This window comes from Paroedura picta, chromosome 3 (assembly GCF_049243985.1).
Source record: "Paroedura picta isolate Pp20150507F chromosome 3, Ppicta_v3.0, whole genome shotgun sequence".
Lineage (NCBI taxonomy): Eukaryota > Metazoa > Chordata > Lepidosauria > Squamata > Gekkonidae > Paroedura > Paroedura picta.
The window spans coordinates 12,835,751-12,850,089 of NC_135371.1; the positions used below are offsets into that span (position 1 = coordinate 12,835,751).

The 14,339-nt window shown below is 46.6% G+C and overlaps 1 protein-coding gene across 6 annotated transcripts in view; it reads left to right on the forward strand.

Moving 5' to 3' along the window:
- The window catches only part of ATAT1 (alpha tubulin acetyltransferase 1), a 30,237-nt gene extending 17,923 nt beyond the window's left edge, over positions 1–12,314 (forward strand). The window contains exons 10-12 of one of the 6 annotated variants that reach the window (XM_077324625.1): positions 8,057–8,154; positions 8,985–9,039; positions 11,703–12,314. In XM_077324625.1, the coding sequence (XP_077180740.1) occupies positions 8,057–8,154; positions 8,985–9,039; positions 11,703–12,051 (502 nt within the window). In that variant the 3' untranslated portion in view covers positions 12,052–12,314. Of the gene's footprint in view, positions 1–757; positions 6,957–8,056; positions 8,155–8,984; positions 9,040–11,702 lie in introns of those variants that run through there. The other 5 variants (XM_077324626.1, XM_077324627.1, XM_077324628.1 and 2 more) reach the window with 5 other exon arrangements.
- Positions 12,315–14,339: the final 2,025 nt, after the last annotated feature.

Below are 14,339 nucleotides of genomic sequence, written 5' to 3' on the forward strand. Positions count from 1 at the left end.
ACCAATGGAGACCATGGGCTCTGTGCCTGCTCTGCTGCTGTATAATTGAGTTTGGCCTGCTGATGTTCAGATCTAGGAAAATGGCTTCTTTCCACCATCCGTCTAGGGCAGGTTTTCTCAACCAGGGTTTCATCAGAAGATCCACCAATGGGGCCAGAACTCCAGAAACTCTTCCAAACTTGCCCCCTCCCCAACACCAAAAATACAGAACATCACTACCCCAGACCAGAGTGTTCCCTCTATACCAGGGGTAGTCAAACTGCGGTCCTCCAGATGTCCATGGACTACAATTCCCAGGCGCCCTTGCCAGCATTCGCCAGCGAATGCTGGCAAGGGCTCCTGGGAATTGTAGTCCATGGACATCTGGAGGGCCACAGTTTGACTACCCCTGCTCTATACCTTGTTGTTAATACCCACTGATGGACCTCTGCTCCAGATGTTTATCCAACCCCCTCTTGAAGCTGTAATTATGTAACATCTGCTTGTCTTTGCTGTGGCTCTTTAGGCCTCCCTGCTTTTTCGGACAATCCCCCCTTCCCTACCTAGTTATATGTTTATCCCATATCTTGTACGAATGAAACACTTTCTGGATTTGACCCTTTTCCATTGGTGGCCTTCTTCTCAGGAGAGAGGTAGCTTCATGAGCAATCTTAAATGTGACAAATGCTTGCCCCAGACCTCCTAGATCTAATCTCTCTTTCTCTTTTTATCCCCCCGCCTTTCCTTCTCTTCTCCTTCCCCCCGCCCTTCCCTGAAGCTCCCTGAACCGCTCTGAAAACAGCCATTGATCGCCGTTCTCCGCTGCGTCTCCCCAACCGCTGGTCCTCCGCCTGTGTCTTGAGATCTTTCTGACATCAAGGCTTGGTTTTGCATTCAACAACTTCTTCTTTTGTTTAATAAGCTTTATGGATAGAACCTGTAAGAATGCAGCCTTATTTATAGAGCATCAGTCGCTTTGGTTTTCTCCCCCCCCCCTCCCCATTTTGGTTTGATTGCACTTTTTTACGCCGTGAGAAAAGGAACGGCTTAATTTCAAAAATCAGATTCTCCTGCTTCCCTTTTAAAAGTATTATTATTCGGTTCCAAAGGGATCATCGGAGCTTCACACGCAGGGGGATTATTGGGGATCCAGACAGGCATTCTGTGCTGTATTGCTCAGTGTGATCCACTGCCTGTTGCCAGAGTCTTACCTTGTGCTCCCTCAGTGGATGTTTTGATCTTCACTGTCTGGGATCCAAAAAGCCACTAGGAGCTTTCTTCAGATTAGCATTTCGTTTTTAGTCGGGTTCCCCCCCCCCTTTTTTTTTCTTTTTAAGCTGCATTGATCAAGAGAACAGCTATCGGGCGGTTCTTGAGGCAAATCCCTCCTGTCACTGCTGGATCTGTTCTTAGACATGTTTGACGTGGACCGGTCTCCTGTGGTAGATTTCACGATCCCCTTAAAGGAAACCTAGTCCATTTTTACCTTGTGGGGAGGTTTGGATTGCTTGCCTTCAGTACCAAAATGTCTTGGCCATTCTCTTCTGATTTTTTTTGTTTCTTCACCTGGGGACAAAAAGGTAGTTAGCCTCTTTGGATCCAGCTTACTGTGGTAGTTAAGAGCTGTGTAACCGGGTTTGATTCCCTACTCTTTCACATGAAACCAGCTGGGTGACCGTTGGGCTAGTCAGAGTCCTGTTGGAGCTGTTCTCGCAGAGCAGTTCTCTCAGTCCCGCCTACCTCACCGAGTGTCTGTTGTGGGGAGAGGAAGGGTAAGCGGTTGCAAGTCACTTTGAGATGCCTTCTGATTGTAAAAAGCGGGGTACAACCCCCCCCCCCCAAACAGCTCTTATTTTTATTTCAGAAAGCCGGCAAAAAAAAGGCATTGGGGGCCTGTGGTGTGGACTTGACCCTCTGTTGTCTCTGCGTTTGCAGAGTTTCGGAAACCTGTTTGACCAGAGGCAGGAGTGGGGGACAGAAGAAATACGTAGCTATTCCCCTTTCCCTGGGGTAACAGTGCCTGTCGTACTATTATAACGTTTGCTAAAAATGTCTCCAGCCTTCGATTGGCTCCAAGGTACGATTATATGGGGTCCCTTTGGTGTTGCCAATCTGTATAGAAAGGTGGGTCTACTGTAGGCTTGTCTGTTGGTTGCTGGAGGTGGGGTTAGTGATCAGTCTCTTGGTTCAGTGAGTGGGATGTGAGATAGACCCCTCCTGTAGATTAAGCAGAGTGGAAAGCGAGATATGTGTTGATTTTGGTTGGTACTCTTGAGTGATGCCATTCGTGCTGTACGTTTCCTGTGCAGAGTCATTCCAGTCTATGCTGCCTGAAAGTAATGAACTCAATACAGGAATAACACCGTGCAGGAGTAAACCGTTTATCTGCTTACACTCGAGTCTGAAATAGGGGGTGGAAATGGATCCTGGCTTATGGATTTTACATGGGTCAAAAAGACTGGGCATGGGGGTGGGGGAAATCACAGGGTTCCCCCCCCCCCAGGAGATAAATGTTGTATTTTTTAAAATGTTCATGCGCATGTTATGAGCTGAGCTTTTTAGAGAAGCGGGCAAAGAGACCAGAAGGTTAATGGGGTGCATGAAACTTAATTATTTTGCTTAAAAAAAAAACCTGATATGAAAAGTAAGCGACTAAACTGAACCTGGTTTTAAATTCTTCAATATAATACAAACGTACCAGAGTTAATATAGTGAGGGAGCCCATTCATGCATGTTCACTCAGAAGCAAATTGTATACAGTGGTGCAGCTTCCCAAGTAAGTGGGCAGGGGGCTGCAGCCTTAATCTATCAAAACAGAGTTCCTGCCTCTGTATCAGATATAGTTCATTTATAGTCTCAAACCATGATTTGGTGTTTCTATGACTGGGCCTCAAGCCTTTGTATCCCCTTCTGCCTTCTCCTCTCTCTGATTCAATTAGCAACTTCCTGTTGACCACAAACCATAGCCGCTCATGAAACCAGGAGTGGGAAACCACGGTTTGCACTTTTTAAGCAGGATTGTAAAGTAGCTTCTGTGGTTGATTTGCATGGCAAATAGAATCCACCCTATGCCTGTGCTGATGTTACGACAGACTGTGCTCTGTCCTAAGCAGAAACTTAGCAGTCAAAGGAAGCCACTGAGAAAGTTACTAACTGGAACATGCCAGGGCAACCATGGGAGCGTGTGAGATTGTGTAACACCGAACTGCGGTTAAGTATCACGTCTGAGCCTACTCACGGCATTGAAACCTGCTTTTCTGTGTAAAAGAATGCCCCGTGGGCAGAAATCATTTCACAGTTCTTCCTCAAGCCCATACAAATTTTGGTAGAGCAAACAACATGGGCAGTATTAGTTGCGAGCTGTATTTAAAGACCTGATGACCAGACAAATTCGAGAAGTTCAGGGCCAAGTCAATTCAAACAGAGAAGGGGAGAACAAAGTTGTAAGCCTCTCTGTGAAACCTGACAGTCCTCAAGCCTTGCTCAACGAAGGCCATTGCTCAAAACATGCGCATGGTGCACCCAACGTGTAGATGGGACGCTTCCCACCCCAGTCCGGAGCCTTCTGAAGCCCTTCTGTTTCAGTGGAATGTTTCCCACGCCAGGTGTTAGCCACTGTCACCCACCCATCCATATTTAAAAAGCCAAGAGCCCATGCCAAATAGGGCCGTGGCCAGGCGTCCTGGTGGAGAGGATGAATCAAGTTCTGTACACGTGTTTGTTTTTTAAGCTCTCGAAAAATTTAGTAGCTTCTCCTTAGCTATTTGAGCCTTTAATCTAGATGGGTAGCTGTGTTGTTCTGTAGCAATAAGGCAAAACGGGAGTCTGATGATGCCAGTTCCTAAAGTGCTGCTGGCCTCCTGTTTCATTCATGTAATCAGTTTCTGAGATAGGTCCCATCTTCCTTCGCTTTATGGTGTGCCAATCGTACCGTCTTTAGTGTTTGGATGTAGTTCCGTCTGTAGTATGTCTCGGCGAGAGCCTTGTTGCCTCCGGTTGAGGCTGTTGAATGTTTGGCTTGTTGTTGGAAAGGACAGGCCCGTGGCGATAAACAACACCTACGGCAGGTGTCTTCCAGTTCCCTGACACAGGTGAAGTCTTGGCAAGGCTTTCAGGAGCCGGCAGAAACGGAAGCGGAGGGGTGTTGCGTTTTCTCCCCCGCTTTTCAACTCTGAGATTGAGGATTTAAGAAGAAATTGGGATTCAGCAATGCATGCCAGGGTTTGGCCGTTTAGGAGCGGGAATTGGTCTGTGGTAGTGAGGACAAGAGACGCGGGGAGCGTCAGGCGGACAAAGCAGGATTTTATACGCAAGGCTGCGCGATTGTTCCAGAAAGATCAAATTTGTGCCAAGGTCGCTTGCATTTTGTGCCAGGAGAAGCTGTACCTTTTCAGCTATGGTCGCACACTAGTTATTGGGGAAAGCAAGGATGTATTAGAGCTGTTGGGGTGTAGTAAGTACAGGACACCAGGGCTGTGGAGGGCGGGGCTCAAATTCCCGCTCCTCGCTGAAAGTCATGAGGTCATAGAATCATAGAGTTGGAAGGGTCCTCCTGGGTCATCTAGTCCAACCCCCTGCACCATGCAGGACACTCACATCCCTGTCGCTCATCCACTGTCACCCGCCACCCCCTTGAGCCTTCACAGTGGTTTTAGGCCACTCGCTACCTCTTAGCCTCCCAGGAATCGTTGTGAGAATTGGTTTTGAAAAAGAGTTGGGGGTGAGGAGAGAACCCACGTGTGCCACTTAGGGGGGGAAGAATTGGATACAAATAAAGGATGATAATGAAAATGACTATAATCATTGAGGCTTTGCCTTTTGACCATTGATTCCTGACTCTGCAGCGGGTGACCCCTCCCCCCAACATTTATTTATGATTATTTATTGGATGAAAGCTCATTCTCAAGATAAATTATAGAATCCAGCATCAAATCCCTTTCTCGACTGGTAAAATCTCAGAATCATGGCGCACAAACTAGCCCTGTGCATGAAGGATTGGTTGACACTATCTTGTGCTTGAGAATAGTATCGGCAGGCACCGGAGGATGTTCCTCTCCTGATACTTCTGAACAACCACCTGTTTAAAGTGCCAGCCGTTGCCCTGTGTGATCTGTGGTTCTGCCAAAATGGAACGGGTTTGCATCAATTGTGTCATGTGACAAAGTGGGCTGATTGGAAATGTATAGGGTGGCCAATTTTCCTTGCCCACTTTGCCAGGCTGTGTGCAACATGGCCACAACTATAACAGCCATAATTCTGTTTTCTAGTCGTTTTCTTCTGGAAGCTCACAAGCAGGGCATGCATTGCAGATGGAAGACCTTCCTTCTTTTCATTTGCTTTAAATTAGGTAGTTGGAAGCATACTGGTGGGTCCCATAAGTGAGAAGAGACCCTTCCACCATGAATTTGTCTCGCCTTTTTAAAATGACATCTTGGTTCAGGTGGCATTCATAACGCTTGCTCAAAGTGATTTTATTTGGGTGTTTACTATTCGGGTGTTTACATGTCCTCCTGGGTGTAAACTGCACGGAGCTTTTATTCCAATCCCAGGTCGATTCAGTCCCTACTGTCTACACAGAATGCGATTTCCATTTTGATTTTGGGCAATTTAAATTTTCCTTCTGCAACAAGCAGGATTGATCCGGAGTGACCCTACCTTTATTGTGCAATATCTTAGAGTGCTTTTAAACCTCAGTATTTTAAGATTCGGATTGAGAAAGCAGGCTGTTTTGAATCTGGGCTTTCCTCTGTGGTAGAGACGCCCTGATTGGCCAAGGGTGCCCATGTGACAAGCTTCTGTCGGTCTTGGATTTTTTTCTCCGTCCTCTGCTGTTTTCCAATCCTCGCCCCCACTCTTCAAGAAAAGAAAGAAAGAGGCTATGATTGGCTCCCCCCCCTCTTCTGAACTACCCTAACCACGTGCAGAACACTTTCCTGTTTTAATGGGGGGGGGGGAAGAGAAAGACCCGAGTTCAAATCAATCTGAATTCAACAAGATTGGCAATGGAATAAACAAAGTAAGTGCAGATTCTGCCCTGGATCAGGCACCCTGCCTAATCTTGATCTTTCAAAAGTGCGTTGCAAAAATTCTAGATGAACAATCATCTGGATCAGAATTGATGGCTTAAAACGGAGCCTCCCATATGCGAAATAGTATATTAGAATTGTGCTGAACCACCAAGAACGGCCATCTGTCATACCTCTGCTTGAGAGCTTCTAGTGCACATCTGACTGGTCACTGTGGCAATCCTCTGGCTTAATCTAGCACAGAGGCTCATGGGAATTGTAGTCCATGGACAGTTTAGCCACCCCTGATCTAGCATGCTACGAAGCTGCCATATTCTAGGTCAGCTCCTTGGCCTATTAAGTTCAGTATTGTCAACTCTGACTGGTAGCAGCTCTCTAGGGGTTCAGGTAGAGTTCTTTTACATTGTGTACTCCCTGATCCTTTTTTAACTGGACATGCCAGGTGTGTTGACCGGTGAGCTATGACATTTTATATAGCACAGCAATGGCTTATGATTCTCTTAATGTTTCCAATGTTGGGGGCGGGGGAGAGTAAAATTTAGTGTCAGCCGCTTGAGCAGGAACTTATGGAGCAAGCAGGGATGAAGCAAAAACTTTGTCTAGTACCTGAAGCACAGTAACGGCCTTTATATGGGCTCGTGAGCAACGCCGTAGGGATTGTCTCTCCTTCTGGGACATCACTGCTTCATACAATGGATCTGAAAGCTGCTCAGACCCGGAGAACTTCTAGGGTCCCTTTTCCATTGTGGACAAGGAGCTTGATCGTATTCCTTCCTTCAGGCTGGCCTTTCTCCGTTTCTTTGTCCACCCTCCCTTCTGATCAAAGCATCCAAGACTCTGGACTGTCTTCGGCTGTTTAGTATCCAGCATGGAAATAAGAGCTTTTGTTTACATGTCAATAAAGTTTCCTTTTTTAAAATTTCAAAAAAAAAAAAAAGCGCCTTGTGGTCTTGTTTTTTTATATTGGTCGGCTTCCAGTGTAACTGTGGGACCGTTGCTTGGTATGTAAAAGCTTCTCCTATTGGACGGTGATTTGGAAGAAAATCAATCTTGAGCCGGGTAAGCCTATAAACTTGAGTCACAGGCTAGGCTTTTTTCTGTATTCTGTTTTTTTTTTTTAATAGAATTTTTTAAGTTTCAGAAATATTAGATAGATACAGAAATAGAAATAGTTTATATGTAACAATGTTCAGTACACATTATAGTTAGCCGATTAGCAGTATATCTTACCCCAACTGTTTTCCTGAACTAAGTTATTACAAATATCCCACTCTAGTCTTGCTTATTATAATTTGGCCCCTAAGAGAAAGTTTCTTTATTTTTTTCACAAATATCAGGGGGGGGGGAACCCAACACAATATATTATTGCGATGGCCTCCTGTTTACCAACGGATTGTATTCCCAGCTGTAAGACTGCGACAGTTTAAAATCAATCGGTTCATGCACACATGCCCCCAAAGCTTTCCTTACTCGGAAATACCTGTAGGACTACATCAAACCACATCAAACCAAAGGGGTTGCCTGCATGTTGAATATAAGGCCTGTGACCTCCTATATTCATTCATTCAATCCAACATCTTGGATTCTGCGATTGGCCTTCCTTGTCCAACACAGTATTTCCACCCACTGTGGTGATGGCCAATGGAGAGCGTTCTTGATATATTTCCTTTTCCCAGGAGACGCCGTATGATTAGAGCACAGAGGTCAGACAGGAAAAAGCTAGATAGGCCTCAATTCTGACTTGGTCAAATGGCTTCACTTTCCATCTCTTCCTACCTCACATAGTTGTGAGATTAAAATTAGGAGAAGCTACACCTGCTGTCTTCCCTCAGGCATACAGAATACCATGTGAAGGTGAAATTATACTGGCTACCTGAGACTCTTCCCCCAATGTTGATTCTGAGAATGGAAGACACTTCTTCAGCCCCTCCACCTCAGTTTCCTTCTCCTCCTGCATTTTTTCTCTTCTTGGTTCATTTTTATGTATCCGCCTCTTCCCGCTCCCTTTTGCTGCCTCATGTCCATCCTCCCACTTGTGTTTTCCCCTGTAGGAAGAGCCCTCAAAAGAATGTCATGATGGCTCAGAAGTGTTCTTACAGCCGCTTTGAGGACCCTGCCCCGATTCTGGAAGACCCCAAGAAAAGAGCAAGTGAGTGGGGTCTCTTCTCTCCCCCTTTCACTTTCCCCAGATCCAAAGCTTGCTTTCTGTCAAGGGGCTAGGCAAATGTATTTTAGAACTTTGATGGCTCTCAGCCCATAACATCCAAACGGAATCTTCATATTCAGAAGCCAAGGCCTTCCCCTTTCTAGTATTAACATTCAGAGCTTTCCTTTAGTCACCACGTCTGGTAGCCATTGGTGGACATCTCCATGCATCTGTCTAACCCCCATCTCAAGCCATCTGTGCTCTGTCGCCACCACTAAATCCCACCATTCAGCTACATCTTGTTAAAGTGCGACTGCCTTTTATCTGTCCTGTACTCTGTCACCCATCGACTTCGCCAGGCACCCCAGAGTTCTAGTATTAGGGGAAGATAAAAACACACGCTCTATCTCCTTTCCCCATCTTCTGCATCATTTTATGAACCTCTGTTTTCATGAACCCCAATTGCCTTTTTTTTCTAAATTGAAAAGCTGTGACTCTTCCTCATCGGAAAGGCGTTCCCACTTGAATGATTTTCTGGTTGCCCTCTTCTGCACCATTCCCCACTCTGCAATATTTGTTTTGACGGACTACAACTCCAGAAGTGTACATGGCTTGCCAAATGGTGCTGCCTCCTTGACTGATGGGAAATCAGTGGTGATTGCTGCCTTCTAACATTTGGGCTACGGGCATTTTTTGAGCTGTCAATGCCTTCGGAATATTTTTCCTGACTGTCTCTCCCCATGTTTAAAAATACACTTCTCCAGCAGGGGAAGGACTACGACGCCTGTGCTACTGAATCCCTAAAAGTGCCTGATTTCTTCCTGCTTCTTTAGGTGACTTAAAGAGCCTCCTTCGCTCCCCGGGAAAGGCCGAGGAATCGGAAAGCCAGTAAGACATTCTCCCTTGTCCGCTGCCTTTCCTTTTTTTGTGACTCGCTCTCATGTTCTTCCAACTCTTAGAAAAGTCTCTTATGCAAGCCAACAAATTAAAAGGGAATGGTGTAGACACGGAAAGGGCCTTGGCTTGCTGCCATGGCGAACGTCTGGGGTCAGTGCATACAATGTCAAGTTATAGCAACCTGAGAGAGGAGGTCCTGGGAAAAACTGAGATGCTGAAGAGCCATGGCTGGTCACAGTTGGACAAAACCCGGCTAGATGGATCAGTGGTCTGTCTTGGTGTAATAAGGTACCTTCGTCATACGTAAGCATATAGCTTTTCCTTGCAGGAAAAAAAAATATTTATCCCTGATTATACCTGGAAGGAAAACTAATGGGTATTCTGATGAGTTAGGGTGCTGAAGTGTCAAAATGAAGCTTGCTTGGACTTACTGTGGGAATGTCCATCTATTTTAGAGAACAGGAAAACGAAGGAAAGAAGTAGATATGTTTCCTGGTATAACAGAATCACATGTTAATTTCCCAGGTTATGCTGTGGTTTGCTTCATGGGTGCAAAGATATGCACTGAGACCACATTTTGATCCATAGCTCTCAAAGAGTTCGTAACAGCACTTGTTTCGCTGGCGCAAACCCTATCAATAGAAGTTGACCAGCGTCTTCAATTACAAATTTAGGATTTTGACATTCCTGCCAAGCAACTGATGTGAAAGCCCGGGCACTCTAACACCAAATCTAGGCTGTATTCAGGTTGCTTAATTCCATTAGCTCCTTTTGGTAAGACGGGCTCAGTTTAACGCACGGCCATCACATGATAGATGGTGCCTAATTATGGTAGGTTTATTCACTCTCATTTTTCAAGATGGCGGTTGCCTTCCTGGATCAAACGTAAGGTTCCTCTAATCCAGCCCCTTAGAACATGTCAACTTGCCACATCCTAACCGGTTGACCAGCAGCCAGTGTTGGTGCCAGGTTTTGGGCAGACTGGGCCCAAAGGTCTCCCCCTATCTACTGCCAGCACTCTAGGTCTCCCTTTCCACCTACCTACCTGCTTGTATGGTGCCTTACCTGACTGAATCCTTCACCCAATCACAAGCCCTCCCACTGCTGGTAGCATTGCTGCTGTGTACTGCCTGTGTGCATTTCCACATCAGTGCTAGGAAGCTGGGAGCATGGGGGGGGGCACTCACAAACAAATGCGTGGGGAAGGGCACACAAGGCAAACGGCATGGAGGTGAAGGGGTAGGGGACGAGTCCCACCAGAAGCTCTGGGCCTGGTCTGCCCCCAACTCAAGGTTCCCTAGTACCAACCTTACCAGCAGTTAGACAATGGTGCCACAAAAGGTACAACCAACGAAGATGGTTCTTTTCCCCACATTCTGGATGCAGACGTTAGTGGCATCACCAGCACGGAAGGGCAGGGGGTGGTTTGCGTCTCCTCCCTTTGGCACCGGCAGTTGGCCGGCTGTGGCAGTCGGAACGCGATGGTGTGCAACATACAGCCGTCGGGACTTCCTGAAAGAAAATTGATGGTACCTACTTTTATGCACTCGGTGTTCTCTCCTAGACTCTGGTAGTTCCTGCTGCCCTTTGGGGAAAAAAATCCCCCTAAATTGTACATTTTTGTGACAAATGCCTGCACAGGAGGGCAGTATACAAATTATTAAATTAATAATAAACCTTAAAAAAAAGCTGTAAGATGTCTTTCAGAGATGGATTCATTCACCAGGAACGTCAATGCTCAATGGTATGGTGCAGGGGTAGTCAAACTGTGGCCCTCCAGATGTCCATGAACTACAATTCCCAGAAGCCCCTGCCAGCATTCGCTGGCAGGAGCTTCTGGGAATTGTAGTCCATGGACATCTGAAGGGCCGCAGTTTGACTACCCGTGGTATGGTGTATTCTGTACCAGCAGCTGTGGCATAATGGATACTAATGCAGTTCTATACAGAGTTAACACTAGGCTAGACTGGGCAACAAAAATAGAGTCCAACAAAAATAGCACCTTTTAGAGCAAACAAGTTTTATTCAAGGCGTGAGCTTTCGCGTGCAGGCACCCTTCCTCAGACAAACATGACTACCCATTTGAATCTATCTTTATTGGGCACCACATTTAGACTGGAGATTGTGTACAATGGAAGAATGTATGGTGAAGTAGAAAGCCGCCTTTTCAAATCACACTTTGGTCATAGCCCAGCCATTGTCTCAGTCTCTGTTCCAGGGGCCTCCGACATGGTGCCCACTGGGTGTTTTTAAGAAGTTGGCCGAGGGAGGTGGGGCGTTTTGCCCTAAAAGGCTTCTGATTTCTTCAAACGTTGCTTTGGCAGCAGCTGCCGCCACCACACAAGAATCTTCGCTGGTAAACTGAGGTAAACTGTGGCTGCCATTTTGTGGCTGTGCCCGCCATGGTATGTCAGAAACTCAAACGGTGCCCCCAGGGTCAAAAAGCATGGGGACCCCTACCCTATGCCCCCCTCCCAAGTTATAATCTGGCATGGTGGTAACTGGTGTAAGGAGTTCTGGGGTGACGGGAAAATTATTTATTTAAAATATGCCCATCTTTCTCCTTTATAAATAGCATAATACCTGCCAGCATTGGTCATTGGCATCCCTGGACACTCCCTGGTCTGCCTGGCTGATGCCATCTTTTTCTCCAGCAGGTCAGGCACCCCCACTGGCAGTCATTCGCACCAACTAGAACCAGCTGCCCTTGGACATTTGGAAGATGCTGGACATCCTCCTGAAGAATCCTCTTGCCCCGAGATGGACCTCCAAACTCTCGCTGCTCCAGAACGGACTAAAAGCCCTGACGCTTCAGCTCCTGTAACAACCCAGTCCGCCCGTAAAAGTGACCCGTGTGCGGCTCACCTCTCTCGGAAGCAGAACTGGTACAATCTGGCCAGGAGCCCACAGCAGATAATGCCCGTGTGGGCAGTAGCCGGAGGGCCGTATGAAGCCAAAAGGATCAGCCACATGTACCAGCATCGCAACACCAGGCCTTGGTGACGGGGAATGGCCTGTTGTCTTGGCTACAGTGCCAAGCCAATAATGGATGCCCTTTATCAGTCCAGGGAAGAACCATTACTCTCCTTGACAAGAAATTTTGCCATCAAAATGACTTAGATTGAACCATTTAACCTGGAGCCCCCCCCCCCCCCCCCATTACTAGGCTGAGCTCCTGTGCCATTTCCTTCTCCCCCATCCCTGCTGTCTTGGATCAAATCAGGTAGAAGCATATTATTCAATATAGCCTTCTTGCTGATCCTCTATATCATGTGTTAACTCCTAATTTGCTTTCCTCTGGATCATTTAGGGATCCTGTTTGCTTCCTCTTTTGATGTTAGCGTAGAAAGGGAAATGCACCTGAATTTTATCTCTTTCATATATATAGTTGAATTCCATGTACTTGTTTCTAAAAACAACACCCCCCCCCTTTTAAAGTGTACGGCATTTTATGATGAAATTGTCCAACTGCATATCGCCATTGAAGCCTTCCCCAATTGTTGCTTAGCATGAAGCCTTTGGAATTTTTGACAAAACAGTGTCCTCAGGCTGAGGAATTTGGGGGATACAAAAATGTCAAATGTTAAAAGGTTTGTGTTATCTTCATGCTTGGAACAATCAACTGGAATGTGCTTTGGGGGTTATATGAGACTAGTAATCAAGCCCGCTGCAAAATAAATACAGCGGGCGCTAGGCAAGGGAGCCCCCGGCAGTCGCGTGCAGTGAGGCTGGCAGGGGCTCCCTTGGGCGGTGGCCTGACGCGACGAGAGGTGCCTCGTGCCTCTTGACGCATCAGGCTGCTGGCAAGGAAGCAACTGCGAGCCGCGCGCTGCGCGGCTCGCAGTTGCTTCCTTGTCAGCAGGGCGGGAATCGGCCGGGCCAAAGGGCAGGCGCTTTGCGCCTGCCAACTGGCCTGGCCAATGGTCTGTCCGGAGGAAGGGGCCAATTGGCACCCTTCCTCATCCCGGACAGAGCCCGCCCTAACTCCTCCCCCTAAGCCCTTACGGCTTTATTCAGTCCTTACGGCTTTATTCAGCTGTGTAAAGATGTTGAGCCAAACCCCGAGATACAAATATCAAAACTGGAACAAAGAAAAGACTGGAAAGAACAGATAAGTTGTTTCAATTTTATCAAAATGAATTTGACACTTCTGGAGCTGCTTTTAAAGGCTCATATTGCAGGTCTGAATCAATCCAAACGAACAGAGTCTAGTAGAGGGTTAAATTCCCATTAGCTAACCTTGTTTAGATGTTGATTTTTACTTATTTGATATAATGATGTCTATGGGAGAAAAAGCCATACCCTTTTCTCATCTGTGCACCTTCCAGATCCAATCCTTCATGTGCAGGAGGTTATTCGTTACTCTGTTATTTAAGATCAGCTCCGGTTGTGTCTAAATTTTATTTTTCACTTTGAATTTCTAGTCTGTCTCAACCAGAGTCCTGTTATTAGCCTGACCTTGCTGGCTGTTATTATTTGAGAAAGGATTTAGTACTGATTAGAAGGGGGCCAAGTGGAATAAGCAACCTGAACCATGATGTGTTTTATGGACCATTCCTACATCTACACATTTCCTTCTACAATCATGTATGTTTGAGAGCAGGCATCATGAGCCTTTAAAGCAAGGGCAGTCAAACAGCAGCCCTCCAGATGTCCATGGACTACAATTCCCATGAGCCCCTGCCAGCAAATGCTGGCAGGGGCTCATGGGAATTGTAGTCCACGGACATCTGGAGGGCCGCAGTTTGACTACCCCTGATTTAAAGAATCCCTGCTGCAAGTGGCCAGAAACCAGGGTACTTGAGAAGGGAGCAAGTACATGTTCAACAGAGCAAGCTTAAATAGTGCCTCTCCAGGCCTAATCAGTTGGTCATGCAACATCTGAACAACAGCCTTCTTGGTTTTGGAGCCCCCGCTGAGTGGCCTGCAGGAGGTCTCTGGCTCCATCAGCTGTATCTAGTCCCCTTTGCAGGCAGAACATAAACTTTGGAAAGTAGCCAGGGCTTGGTGGTAAATCACCTACTTTGCTTTGAAGCAACTGCCAGGTTCAGTTCCTAGCATCTCTAGGTTAAAACAACAGCATTAACTAGGTGCCTGAATGGATTTGGAGAGGCACGGACAATCTGGGTAGGCAATACTGGCCTTGAGCCAGTGCTCTGATTCAGTTTAGGCAGCTTGGTATGTGTACGTATTTCAAAGCACTGCAATGAAAGGAACATCTGACTTAAAAATAAAATTGGAAGAAAAATAACCCAGGGATGGCCAAAGGGTGTTTCTCCAGATGTAAATAA